We start from the raw sequence: 14,630 nt of genomic DNA on the forward strand, positions 1-14,630 counted from the left end.
GTTGAAGAGAGTCTTTCCATTGACTTCAATGGACTTTGCTTAGGATCAGGCATTAGGGGATGCATTTAGAGAAGGGCATAATGAGACAAATCTTGCTTTGAGTTACACCAGTGTAAATCCAAACTAACCTTTCTGAAATCATCATATGCCTTAGACTTTAAATAATCTTTTGGTGAGTTCAGTTGAATTTTTACTGGGAAACAGTCTGCATGCAAAACTATTCCATACTGTTCAGCACAAACAACAGACTCACTCATAAAGAGGAGAGGCTAAACTGAATTGCTGAATTAAATCCCTTTTTCTCTCCTCCCTCCCAGCCCTTGAGACAGACATCCTTCCATGCTAAGGATCAGAAAACAAACAAAGTAGTACATGGAAACCTACTTGCAAAGGCCTGCAGTATCTAATCTAGGAATAAAGGAATGTCCCTGATTTCCTAAATTTAAAAAGGAAAAACAAAACCATAAATACCAAAAATAAATAGGTTTAAAAAAAAAAAGAGGTCAGGGATACAGCTGGTCAATAATTTTTTTTATTTTTTGGTTTGGAAAATGTCAATTTGTCTAAACAAAAACTTTGCAGGAAAGGGTCAGTTTTGACAAATATTCTGATTCAATTTTTTTTTTTGAAAAATTTAGAAATGTCAGAATGGGATGCTTTGACATTTTCTCAACAAAGTTTAGTTTTTCACTTTGAAAAAACTTTTAATGAAAATAAGATTTTAAAATGTCAAAATCAATACATGTTTTGAAATTATTGAAAGAAGAAAAAGATCTGACATTTGTTTTGGATCATCAGTTCTCAGATTTTTTTTGAGATTTTGACTTTTCATCCTGTTTTGAGACAGTAAAAAATTTCAAAAATGCTCAGGGGGACAGGAAAATTGTTTGTACCCTATTCTAGTCATGGATTGATTCCATTTGAAAAGGTCAAAGTAAGTGCAGATATTCATCATGCAAGTATTTCAACCCATCTTCCCTCTTCAGTAACATTGTAATAAAGCAGATACTCACTCTGTGGAAATCTGGGTGGATTGTCATTGACATCAGAGAGGGTGATGTTGACTTTGGTTGTCCCAGCTAATCCTCCCAACTGTCCACCCATATCTTTGGCCTGGATAATCACTTCATAATAGTCTTTTGCTTCTCTGTCCATGTTCATTAGAGCTGTTCTAATTAAGCCTGTAAGATTTTTTTTAAAGGTTTTAGGACGGAAAAGAAATTCTGTTTAAACAATATGCAAAACAGGACAGAGCTGGTTTCAATAAAAAAACACAATTGCTCCTAATTTAAAAGAATGGGGTCAGACTCTGCTTTCAATCACACCAGTGTAGATTTAGAGTGATTCAAATGAAGCCAATGGAGTTACTTCACATCAATTCCAGTGTAAATTGGAACAGAATTTGGCGCTCAGTCTCCATTTTGTTTCCTATGGATATTCTATAAAGAAAGACTGGCAGTTTTACTTTGTAACTTACATCTCAGGGTTGGGAACACAGAAATTGCTATTGGTAATCACGCATAAATCCACCATGCAGAGTCTGCTTTCTTTTATGGTAACATTACTGAAAAAGAACATGAGGTGGCAGCAATACTTCTCTGACAGAGTCTGCAAAGAGCCATCCGATGCAATTACTGCCTCTGCTGACTCACTAAAGCAGATTGTTGCTTTTGGTTATAAAAAGGCTACAGCTCTCTGGACTTTTAGATCATGCTTCCTTAGCTCTCTCTCTTGGTCTCCTGCTTCAGGGATTCTAGTAGTGTAACTAACCTCTTCTTTATTTAGGCTATTCTCATCCTCACCTCAGCACCTCCCTTCCCTTCTTAAGGCTTTAAAGTCTTTTTCTCTTTTCTTTTTTTTAATACCTGACTGCCCTTGCTGAATTCTACATACTTTTAGTGGTTACTTTTAGCAGACACACTGTGTGCGGGGCTTAACAAAACAGCACTAAAATGATACTGCAGTGGCAACTATCATCCTATATACTAAGGAAGAAATAGAGACTAATGCAAACAATTCACAAGTGCACTGTTTAAATGTTGCCACCTGCAGTTTTTATGAGCCTGATTCTGCAAGAAGTTGAGCACTGCCCATTAAATGCTGTGGATCTTCAATTCCCACTGGGATGTGAAAGTGCTTAGCATCTTTGCAAAATGGGCCCTCTGTGTGTGAATACTTTATAGACTGTGTCCCCTCTCTGCCCCTTAATACAGAAAATGTTCTCACTTCATCCTCCTAGAAATCCTAAGTATCTGAAAACAAAAATGATTAAGGGGTTACTCATTCTATGGTTTATAACCCAAATACTAAATAAATAACTCTGTTTTGCCTATGTATAATAGGGCTCAGGAAAGAACAAAGCGTATCTAAGTTTCTTCTTGGATAATGGACATATTTCATGTACTGGTAACTTTCAAAAGTGAGTTATATGGTATTCCTTTTTATTATGTTCCACTAGGGTTCATCAATAAATATCCTCTCATGAGTTTCTGACCTTAACACTACAGTTGGCCCCTGGGAGTTGTCAAAAAATGTATGATTCCTCCTATGATACAGACATTATGTGGTGTGTGTCATATGCAGTGTCCTGTGCATAAATCTAGGGCTATTAATAAATAAACCCTTACATAGGATACTCCAGCTAACTACATTTGTTTGCTTCTACTTTCTTACCTCTATTGGTATAAAGGTTTTTTAACACGTGGATTTGTGTACCAGATCTGCTGAAGACTTCATTGAAATGATAGCCTACAAGAATAGTAACAGCACAAAATAAACCCAACTCCACTAATGCAGAATTTGGTAATTTAGATGAATATGCTACTGCAGATAGCATATTCTTGCTCTGAAGATCTCTATTGCAATGATGCTTAATCTCCAACATAAAACTGTTCTATTCTGGCTCTTATATAGAAATAAGACTCGGGCAGTGTGTTTTGTCTTTTAACTTTCTTCCTGCCCCAGTAGTTTTGCTCGCCTGTGTCCATCTGGTGTTTAAGATTCACTGGGTGTTTCCTTGAGGAAGAATGTGGTCCATAGTGAATGAAAGCTAAGAGAAGTCATACTTTTTGGCTGATTCCTTGTTGAAATAAAATACCTGTTCTGGAGTCCACAGAGAAATATGGTTGCCCCTGGAGAATACTGTAGATTACTCTGGCACTGTTCCCATAGGTTGGATCATCAGCATCTGTTGCTGTCACCTGGATAACAGAGGTGCCTGAAAAACAAAACAAAACCCAACAACAACAGGGTAGACCCTTATTAAATTCATAGCTGGGAAGAAAGAAAACAGTTCTAACTAGTTTCAGTCCATAAAAAATGTTCTATTATATTGGATCTCATAGATTCATGGATTACAAGGCCACTGTGAGTATCCCATTCTGACTTCTACTATAACACAGGTCATTGAACTTTCCCAAAATAATTCCTAGAGCACATCTTTTAGAAAAATATCCAGTCCTGATTTAAAAATTGTCAATGATGGAGAATCCACCATGAACCTTGGTAAACTATTCCAATGGTTAATTACCCTCACTTTAAAAAATTATGACTTCATTCTAGTTTGAATGTGTCCAGTTTCAACTTCCAACCAGTGGATTATGTTATACCTTTCTCTCCATTGAAAAGCCCATTATTAAATATTTGTTCCCCAAATAGATATTTATAGACTGAAATCAAGTCAACCCTTAACCTTCTCTTCGTTAAGCTAAATAGATTGAGCTCCTTGAGTCATTTAGCTGTTACCACTCAAGAAAGAGATCTTGGAGTTATTGTGGATAGTTCTCTGAAAACATCCACTCAATGTGCAGTGGCGGTCAAAAAAGCAAATAGAATGCTGGGAATAATTAAGAAGGAGATAGAAAATAGGACAGAAAATATTATGTTGTCTCTATATAAATCCATGGTATGCCCACATCTTGAATACTGTGTGCAGATGTGATCGCCCCATCTCAAAAAAGATATACTGGAATTGGAAAAGGTTCAGAAAAGGGCAACAAAATTGATAAGGGGTATGGAACGGCTTCTGTATGAGGAGAGATTAATAAAACAGAGTTTTCAGCTTGGAAAAGAGATGGTGAAGGGGAGATAGATTGAGGTCTATTAAAATCATGACTGGTATAGAGAAAGTAGATAAGGAAGTGTTGTTTACTACTTCTCATAACACAAGAACTAGGAGTCACCAAATGAAATTAATAGGCTGCAGGCTTGAAATAAATAAAAGGAAGTATTTCTTCACACAACACACAGTCAACCTGTGGAACTCCTTGCCAGAAGATGTTGTGAAGGCCAAGACCATGACTGGGTTCAAAAAAGAACTAGATAAATTCATGGAGGATAGGTCCATCAATGGCTGTTAGCCAGGATGGGCAGGAATGGTGGCCCTAGCCTCTGTTTGCCAGAAGCTGGGAATGAGCGACAGGGGATGGATCACTTGATGATTACTTTTTCTGTTCATTCCCTCCCCTCCTCAATCCTTTTCAGAGTCACTGATTCCCAGGATAGAGTTTCCCACCCTGCATCCCCTAAATATGGCCTGCATTCTTTGTTCCTAGATGTATACATTTACATTTAGCCATACTAAAATCCATACTGTTTGCTTGCACTCAGTTTACCAAGCAATCCAGATCTCTCTGAATCAGTGACCTGTCCTTTTTCATTATGTATCAACTCTCCCAATTTTTGTGTTATCTACAAACTTTATCAGTGATGCTTATATATTTTCTTCCAGGTCACTGTTAAAAAATGTTCAATAGTGTAAGGCCAAAAACCTATCCTTGCAGGATCCCACTGAATACAAATCCGGTAGATGATGATTCCCCATTTACAATTATATTTTGAGACCTATCAGTTAGCCAGTTTTTAATTCATTTAACGTGTGCCATTGTAGTGAGGTGCCTTGGCCTCCCTCTGAGATTGACCCCTGCCCACCTTCTGATGGGTGGAACCAGGACATCTGCACTCACCCCACTGGAAGCAGAGGGCGGGACAGGAGTATAAAAAGCAAGCTCTGCAGCTCCAGCTGGGCTGGAGCCACTGGAGGAGACAGATGCCTTCTTCCTGCTGCTGGTGCTTGAAGAGGATCCCTGCACTGCTGAGGACTTCCCAGAGCTGCCTGCTGGTAGGAATTTTGAGGAATTGCTGGGACTGCCGTTAGCTGTGTACCCCGGTGAGACAGAGGATGAACCCGAGACACAGGTACACCATGCAGGGAATGTAGGAAGTAGCCCAGGGACACCAGATTGTAGTTCAGTTGTGTTGTTGCCTGAATCCAAGTCAGCATGTTTTGGCTAAATCCCAGTGGTAGAACACTCCACCACTCTCAGGGCTGTGGGATGGGTCCTGGTGGAGTGGGGTGGGCCCAGGTCCCCCTATTGCTCCCTGCTGCCAGCCCCCCACCTTACGGCAAGAGGCCTGCGTTTGCCTGCCATCTGCAGAGCTAGGTTGTCAGGCTGTTTGGTGCTCCGCCCTTCCTGAAGGTCGATGCCCCTACACTATGTGGTGCGCCGCCCTGCCTGTAAGCACACAACAGATGATTTAGCTTGCAGTATTTCTTTGTCAGCATTACGCCACCACAAAACAATTGTTTCTTCCAAGGAAATGAAAAACTGACAAAATTGGAAAAAAATACTTTCCATGTTTACTAGAAGTTTTACACGGAAAGGTGTTTTCCTGTTTTGCTTAGGTCCCAGGAAGCCTCCTGTTTGCATTCTGGCTGTACGGCAAAAAATATCCCATAAATTCTTCTTTGATCCCACTCTAACAGCATAAAACACATTGGGTCAGATCATTGGGTCCACTGAGCTAAGCTTGGTGCAGGACCAGAAAGGAGTGGAAGTCAAAGGTGGCTTAAAGCTAGCTTTGCACACCTTCAATCCTGGGGACAGCTGGGGGAAATTTCGATGTCTGGTATAAGCTAGATCAGGCTCAGAGGTCCTCTAACCTTCACTGACTCATAGTGGATGTCCAAGAGACCATTACACACATACAGATTGTCAGAGCACAATACATTCAAGCTATGCCCTTTCCTGCCCCCATCTTTCACTTGACATGCCTCCTATGCTGTGTGGGGCCAGCAACTGGTGATGTAAACCAAGTACACTTGCTTACAGCAGCCAGAGATGTTCTAGAGAAGGTTTTCCCAATGCTGCAGAACAAAGGACCCAAAGTAGAGGCCAAAGACTTGGGTAATTTGTGTACTGGTGATTAATTGTAATTTGCTCATAATGAAAATTATGTTCCTAAATTCACCTTACCTACTGGTGACATTTCTGGAACTGAGGCTACATAAGGTCCATCCAGGAACTTGGGTTCATTGTCATTGATGTCTTGGATTTTGATGATGAACTCTGATTCTGGTTCCATTGGCCTGCCTGTCCGTCTGTCCAGGGCCTGAGCCCTCAGAGTATACTGGGACCTCTCCTCTCGGTCCAATCTCTGAATGGCATGAATGTCCCCAGTGGTATCATCGATCGTAAATACAATGCCAGCTCCTTCTCCTGAGAGAATGTACTTGATTGATCCATCTCCTCTGTCCATATCGGAATGGAGCTGCAAAAAGTAACACAATCTAATCAGGAAACAAGCCTGGAGTGTATGTGGTGAACACCACTGTCATAAATATAAAGGGAAGGGTAAACCCCTTTGAAATCCCTCCTGGCCAGGGGAAAGCTCCTCTCACCTGTAAAGGGTTAAGAAGCTAAAGGTAACCTCGCTGGCACCTGACCAAAATGACCAATGAGGAGACGAGATACTTTCAAAAGCTGGGAGGAGGGAGAGAAACAAAGGGTCTGTCTGTCTGTAGTCGTCTTGGCCGGGGACAGAACAGGAATGGAGTCTTAGAACTTTTAGTAAGTAATCTAGCTAGGTATGTGTTAGATTATGATTTCTTTAAATGGCTGAGAAAAGAATTGTGCTGAATAGAATAACTATTTCTGTCTGTGTATCTTTTTTGTAACTTAAGGTTTTGCCTAGAGGGGTTCTCTATGTTTTTGAATCTAATTACCCTGTAAGATATATACCATCCTGATTTTACAGGGGGGATTTCTTTATTTCTATTTACTTCTATTTTTTATTAAAAGTCTTCTTGTAAAACACTGAATGCTTTTTCATTGTTCTCAGATCCAAGGGTTTGGGTTTGTGGTCACCTATGCAAATTGGTGAGGCTTTTTATCCAACATTTCCCAGGAAAGGCGGGGTACAAGTGTTGGGAGGATTGTTCATTGTTCTTAAGACCCAAGGGTCTGGGTCTGTAGTCACCTAGGCAAATTGGTGAGGCTTTTTACCAAACCTTGTCCAGGAAGTGGGGTGCAGGGTTTTGGGAAGTATTTTGGGGGGAAGGACGCGTCCAAACAGCTCTTCCCCAGTAACCAGTATTAGTTTGGTGGTGGTAGCGGCCTGTCCAAGGGGTAATATTTTGTACCTTGGGGAAGTTTTGACCTAAGCTGGTAAAGATAAGCTTAGGAGGTTTTTCATGCAGGTCCCCACATCTGTACCCTAGAGTTCAGAGTGGGGGAGGAACCTTGACAACCACCATGAAAATTAGTTTTCAGAACATTTTGGTCTCCCTATTGAAATTCATCTACTGGTTTTAGAAACTTTTTTTTCTTTTTTGTTGTTGTTTAAATATGGAAGGATGCAAATAATTCAAACAGCAGAAGTGCAAAGTTGAGGTTAACCTCCCCCTCATTTCTACCCCCAAATCTGTACCGTGGAAAAAGGAGGAGGCAACCAAACAAGAATGCTCTTGGGGTTTGATTCAAAGCTCATATAAGTCTGTGGGAGTCTCTCTTTTGACTTCAATGGGCTTCAGATAGTGCCCATACTGAGCTAGGACAACAGTCCCCAAACTTTTCAGGTCCACGCCCCGCCGAGCCGGGCCGGGAAGCAGACAAGGGTCAGGGAGCTGAGGCTCAGGCCACATCTGGGGGTATTTCTAGTAACAAAAAAATCGAACACCCTAACCCCGCCCCTTCCCCAAGGCCCCGCCCCCGCTCACTACATTTCCCCCTCCTTCTGTGGCTCGCTCTCCCACAGCCTCACTCACCTCACTTGGCTGGGGTGGGAGGTTGGAGTGAGGGCTCTAACTGGGGTTGGGGGCTCCAGGGTGGGGCCAAAAATGGGTTCAGGGTGTGGGAGGGGGCTGCGGGTTGAGGCAGGGGGTTGGGGTGTGGGAGGTGGGAGGGGGTGAGGGCTCTGGGCTGGGTCCAGGGATGAGGGGTTTGGGGTTCAGGAAGGGGCTCCAGGCTGGGGGGGTGGGGCCAAGGGATTTGGAGTGCAGGAGGGGCCTGTGGGTTGAAGCAGGTAGCTTGGGTTCAGGATCGGGTGAGGGCTCGGGGCTGGGGATGAGCGGTTTGGGGTGCAGGAGGGTACTCTGAGTTTGGGGGGGCCCAGGGCTGGGGCAGGGGGTTGGGGCTTGGGTCTGGGGTGCAATTTTACCTTGGGTGGCTCCCGGTCAGCAGTGCAGTGGGTAAGGCAGGCTGCCTGCCTGTCCTGGCACTGCACTGCACTACACATGCCCTGGAAGCAGCTAGTAGGTCTGGGTGCTACGTGGGAGTCCAGGAGGCTCCACGCGCTGCTCTCGCCTGCAGACACCGCCCTCGCAGCTCCCATTTGCCGGTGCTCGGGGCAGGGCAGCGCGCGAAGCCCCTTGGCCCCTACCCTCCCACCTAGGAGCCAGATCTTCTGGCTACTTCCGGAGCACAGCGCGGTGCCAGCCAGGACAGATAGGAACTAGCCTGCCTTAGCGCCACCAACCGGACTTTTAATGGCCCAGTGGGCAGTGCTGACCGGAGCTGTCAGGGTCCCTTTTCGACTGGGTGTTCCAGTTGAAAACTGGACACCTGGTCACCCTAGCTGGGGCCATGGGTCTGGGGCCAGGTGCAGCACTGCTGCTGCTAGGGGGAGGCCAGGCGTGGGACTGGGAGCTGAGGCTGTGGCTGGAGGTGGCACCAGAGCAGGGCTGGGTGGTGCTCCCCCTCCACTCCCCTGGAGGCTGACCTGGGCCCTGCCGCACCCCCATGAATGTTCATCTGCGACCCCTAGGGAGGCACGCCCCACAGTTTGGGGACCTCTGAGCTAAGGCTTAGGAAAAGATAAGGACAAAAAACATGCAGAATGGCTTTATACTTTCTAAAGAGGATTAAAAGGAATGAGAATGTCTGTTATAAAATATACCAGGGTGCAAAAGTAGTACTGGACTAGAGAGAAAATACAGTAAAGGCTTGTCTATAAAGCAAGTTACTACCCAGCAAGCCAGGGTGTGAATCTACAGTGCACCAACTTGCTGTGCAGTAACGTCGCATGTGGACCTTCTACACCACACTGAAAGTTTGCCAAGCTGTGCTCCAGGTTTTTCAGTATGCTGTATCAGTGTCCACATTGGATGTCACTGCACAGCTAACTGGTGAGCTATAGCTTGGCTTGCTGGGCAGTAACTTGTCATGTAGACAAGCCCTCAGTCAACTAATGAATGAGGAGTGGAATGGAGTGAATGACTACTCAATAACTGCTGTGATGCAGAATGTCTTTAAAAAATTGTCTCTAACAAGAAAAATAGAGCTGGACAGCTAGGTAATAAGGCAGGTAGTATAAAGTAGCTATTATGAAAGTTGTTTGCAGTGTTGTAGCCATGTTGGTCCCAGGATAAGAGACAGACAAGGCGAGATAATATATGTATTATATAATGTATGAGATAATAGCTTTTATTGGACAAAGTCTTCTCTTGGTGAAAGAGACGAGCGTTCGAGTTCCACAGAGCTCTTCTGCTGTGAAAGAAGAGACAAGAAGTTGGTCCAATAAAAGATATTGCCTCACCCTCCTTGTTTCTATTATTAAAGAACAGGTAAGGCAAGCAGTTTGGAACATTTGAGTATATACAAGCTAGCCTGTGGATTTTAAATGCATCCCAGAGTTTTAAATAGAATTAACGAATACATTTGCTGCATGACTGGTAAACAGTTCTGAGAAGTTGTGGCTAACTGGAGACACAACCAAATGCAGAAGAAAACTAAATGTTGTACTAATTATCTTCAAAACCAGGTACAAGAGTCACCCTGGTAATTACTATTCTGCTAAACGTCTAACCCTAGTGAAATATTAGAACAAATATTAAGATCAAACAAATCATTTAATTTCAATTCAAGCATATTCTTAAATGCTTTGCTGGATTGGGGCTTTATGGCCTGATGAAATCAGTGAAACACGTTAGATCAGGCCCGAAGCATTTCGAAGATAATAGAACCATGAACAACAATCAGAATGGATTTATGAAGAATAGCTTTTGTTTGTCAAGCTTGATTTTTTTTTTAATATATATTTGCAACACTGGTGGATGAATAAACAATGGTGGGCATAATAGCCCAGCTTCAGCAAAGTAGTTAAGCACTTCCTTAACTTTACACATGTATAAATATTTTGATGAGAAGGGCCGCGTAAGTGCGTCACTGAACTGTGACCAACAGGAGCAGCACTGGTCTAGTGCAGTGGTTCTCAAACTAGGGGAGCCGCTTGTTCAGGGAAAGCCCCTGGCGGGCCGGGCCGGTTTGTTTACCTGCCGCATCCATAGGTTTGACCGATCGCAGCTCCCACTGGCCGCAGTTTGCCGTTCCAGGCCAATGGGGGCTGCAGAAAGTGGCGTGGGCCGAAGGACGTGCTCGTCGCCCTTCCCGCAGACAGCAGCAGACAGTGGCAGCGAACCGTGGCCAGTGGGAGCTGTGATCAGCTGAACCTGTGGATGCAGCAGGTAAACAAACCAGCCTGGCCCTCAAGGGGCTTTCCCTGAACAAGCAGCGCCCCTAGTTTGAGAACCACTGATCTAGTGGACTGAACACCAGCAAATATCAAGGGCGGAGGGGAATTGTTTAGAATAATAAAATGGATATAAACAGAAGCAATAGGATGAAATTACTAAAGAAGAAATTTAGGTTGAAAAGCAGGAACCAAGTCCTGATGGTGAGATTTATTAGTCAATAGGTTTCAGAGTAACAGCTGTGTTAGTTTGTATTTGCAAAAAGAAAAGGAGTACTTGTGGCACCTTAGAGACTAACCAATTTATTTGAGCATAAGCTTTCGTGAGCTACAGCTCACTTCATCGGATGCATACTGTGTAAAGTGTAGAAGATCTTTTTATACACACAAAGCATGAAAAAATACCTCCCCCCACCCCACTCTCCTGCTGGTAATAGCTTATCTAAAGTGACCACTCTCCTTACAATGTGTATGATAATCAAGGTGGGCCATTTCCAGCACAAATCCAGAGTTTAACAAGAACGTCTGGGGGGGGGGGTAGGAAAAAACAAGGGGAAATAGGTTACCTTGCATAATGACTTAGCCACTCCCAGTCTCTACTCAAGCCTAAGTTAATTGTATCCAATTTGCAAATGAATTCCAATTCAGCAGTTTCTCGCTGGAGTCCGGATTTGAAGTTTTTTTGTTATAATATCGCAACTTTCATGTCTGTAATTGCGTGACCAGAGACATTGAAGTGTTCTCCGACTGGTTTATGAATGTTATAATTCTTGACATCTGATTTGTGTCCATTTATTCTTTTACGTAGAGACTGTCCAGTTTGACCAATGTACATGGCAGAGGGGCATTGCTGGCACATGATGGCATATATCACATTGGTGGATGTGCAGGTGACTGAGCCTCTGATAGTGTGGCTGATGTTATTAGGCCCTGTGATGGTGTCCCCTGAATAGATATGTGGGCACAGTTGGCAACGGGCTTTGTTGCAAGGATAGGTTCCTGGGTTAGTGGTTCTGTTGTGTGGTATGTGGTTGCTGCTGAGTATTTACTTCAGGTTGGGGGGCTGTCTGTAAGCAAGGACTGGCCTGTCTCCCAAGATTTGTGAGAGTGTTGGGTCATCCTTCAGGATAGGTTGTATATCCTTAATAATGCGTTGGAGGGGTTTTAGTTGGGGGCTGAGGGTGACGGCTAGTGGCGTTCTGTTATTTTCTTTGTTAGGCCTGTCCTATAGTAGGTGACTTCTGGGAACTCTTCTGGCTCTATCAATCTATTTCTTCACTTCTGCAAGTGGGTATTGTAGTTGTAAGAATGCTTGATAGAGATCTTGTAGGTGTTTGTCTCTGTCTGAGGGGTTGGAGCAAATGCGGTTGTATCGCAGAGCTTGGCTGTAGACGATGGATCATGTGGTGTGGTCAGGGTGAAAGCTGGAGGCATGTAGGTAGGAATAGCGGTCAGTAGGTTTCCGGTATAGGGTGGTGTTTATGTGACTATCGTTTATTAGCACTGTAGTGTCCAGGAAGTGAATCTCTTGTGTGGACTGGACCAGGCTGAGGTTGATGGTGGGATGGAAATTGTTGAAATCATGGTGGAATTCCTCAAGGGCTTCTTTTCCATGGGTCCAGATGATGAAGATGTCATCAATATAGTGCAAGTAGAGTAGGGGCGTTAGGGGACGAGAGCTAAGGAATTGTTGTTCTAAGTCAGCCATAAAAATGTTGGCATACTGTGGGGCCATGCGGGTACCCATAGCAGTGCCGCTGATCTGAAGGTATACATTGTCCCCAAATGTGAAATAGTTACGGGTAAGGACAAAGTCACAAAGTTCAGCCACCAGGTTAGCCGTGACATTATCAGGGATAGTGTTCTTGACGGCTTGTAGTCCATCTTTGTGTGGAATGTTGGTGTAGAGGGCTTCTACATCCATAGTGGCCAGGATGATGTTATCAGGAAGATCACCGATGGATTGTAGTTTCCTCAGGAAGTCAGTGGTGTCTGGAAGGTAGCTGGGAGTGCTGGTAGCGTAGGGCCTGAGGAGGGAGTCTACATAGCCAGACAATCCTGCTGTCAGAGTGCCAATGCCTGAGATGATGGGGCGCCCAGGATTTCCAGGTTTATGGATCTTAGGTAGTAGATAGAATATCCCAGGTCGGGGTTCCAGGGGTGTGTCTGTGCGGATTTGATCTTGTGCTTTTTCAGGGAGTTTCTTGAGCAAATGCTGTAGTTGCTTTTGGTAACTCTCAGTGGGATCAGAGGGTAATGGCTTGTAGAAAGTGGTGTTGGAGAGCTGCTGAGCAGCCTCTTGTTCATATTCCGACCTATTCATGATGACAACAGCACCTCCTTTGTCAGCCTTTTTGATTATGATGTCAGAGTTGTTTCTGAGGCTGTGGATGGCATTGTGTTCCGCACAGCTGAGGCTACGGGGCAAGTGATGCTGCTTTTCCACAATTTCAGCCCGTGCACGTCGGCGGAAGCACTCTATGTAGAAGTCCAGTCTGCTGTTTCGACCTTCAGGAGGAGTCCACCTAGAATCCTTCTTTTTGTAGTGTTGGTAGGGAGGTCTCTGTGGATTAGTATGTTGTTCAGAGGTATGTTGGAAATATTCCTTAAGTCGAAGATGTTGAAAATAGGATTCTAGGTCACCACAGAACTGTATCATGTTTGTGGGGGTGGAGGGGCAGAAGGAGAGGCCCCGAGATAGGACAGCTGCTTCTGCTGGGCTGAGAGTATAGTTGGACAGGTTAACAATATTGCTGGGTGGGTTGAGGGAACCATTGCTGTGGCCCCTTGTGGCATGTAGTAGTTTAGAAAGTTTAGTGTCCTTTTTCTTTTGTAGAGAAGCAAAGTGTGTGTCGTAAATGGTTTGTCTAGTTTTAGTAAAGTCCAGCCACGAGGAAGTTTGTGTGGAAGGTTGGTTTTTTATGAGATTATCCATTTTTGAGAGCTCATTCTTAATTTTTCCCTGTTTGCTGTAGAGGATGTTGATCAGGTGGTTCTGCAGTTTCTTTGAGAGCGTGTGGCACAAGCTGTCAGCATAGTCTGTGTGGTATGTAGATTGTAATGGATTTTTTACCTTCAGTCCTTTTGGTACGATGTCCATCTGTTTGCATTTGGAAAGGAAAATGATGTCTGTCTGTATCTGTACAAGTTTTTTCATGCAGTTGGTAGATTTCCACTCCATACGGCTAAATGCAGTGCCTTGCATAATGACAGGTTTCAGAGTAACAGCCGTGTTAGTCTGTATTCGCAAAAAGAAAAGGAGTACTTGTGGCACCTTAGAGATTAACCAATTTATTTGAGCATAAGCTTTCGTGAGCAAATACTCAGCAGCAACCACATACCACACAACAGAACCACTAACCCAGGAACCTATCCTTGCAACAAAGCCCGTTGCCAACTGTGCCCACATATCTATTCAGGGGACACCATCACAGGGCCTAATCACATCAGCCACACTATCAGAGGCTCATTCACCTGCACATCCACCAATGTGATGTACGCCATCACGTGCCAGCAATGCCCCTATGCATTGTACATTGGTCAAACTGGACAGTCTCTACGTAAAAGAATAAATGGACACAAATCAGATGTCAAGAATTATAACATTCATAAACCAGTCGGAGAACACTTCAATGTCTCTGGTCACGCAATTACAGACATGAAGGTCGCTATCTTACAACAAAAAAACTTCAAATCCAGACTCCAGCGAGAAACTGCTGAATTGGAATTCATTTGCAAATTGGATACTATTAATTTAGGCTTAAATAGAGACTGGGAGTGGCTAAGTCATTATGCAAGGTAGCCTATTTCCCTTTGTTTTTTCCTACCCCTCTCCCCCCAGACATTCTTGTTAAACTCTGGATTTGTGCTGGAAATGGCCCACC

At 43.8% G+C, this 14,630-nt stretch overlaps 1 protein-coding gene across 3 annotated transcripts in view; it reads right to left on the reverse strand.

Moving 5' to 3' along the window:
• The window catches only part of CDH20 (cadherin 20), a 166,660-nt gene that overhangs the window by 31,609 nt on the left and 120,421 nt on the right, over window positions 1-14,630 (reverse strand). For all 3 annotated transcript variants that reach the window (XM_084620967.1, XM_084620965.1, XM_084620966.1), the window contains exons 3-5: window positions 6,255-6,549; window positions 3,098-3,217; window positions 1,014-1,181 (exon numbers count right to left, since the gene is read on the reverse strand). In XM_084620967.1, coding sequence (XP_084477093.1) covers window positions 1,014-1,181; window positions 3,098-3,217; window positions 6,255-6,549 — 583 coding nt within the window. The remainder of the gene's footprint in view (window positions 1-1,013; window positions 1,182-3,097; window positions 3,218-6,254; window positions 6,550-14,630) is intronic.

The sequence above is a fragment of the Lepidochelys olivacea genome, assembly GCF_965140295.1.
Source record: "Lepidochelys olivacea isolate rLepOli2 genome assembly, chromosome: 2".
Classification (NCBI taxonomy): Eukaryota; Metazoa; Chordata; order Testudines; family Cheloniidae; genus Lepidochelys; species Lepidochelys olivacea.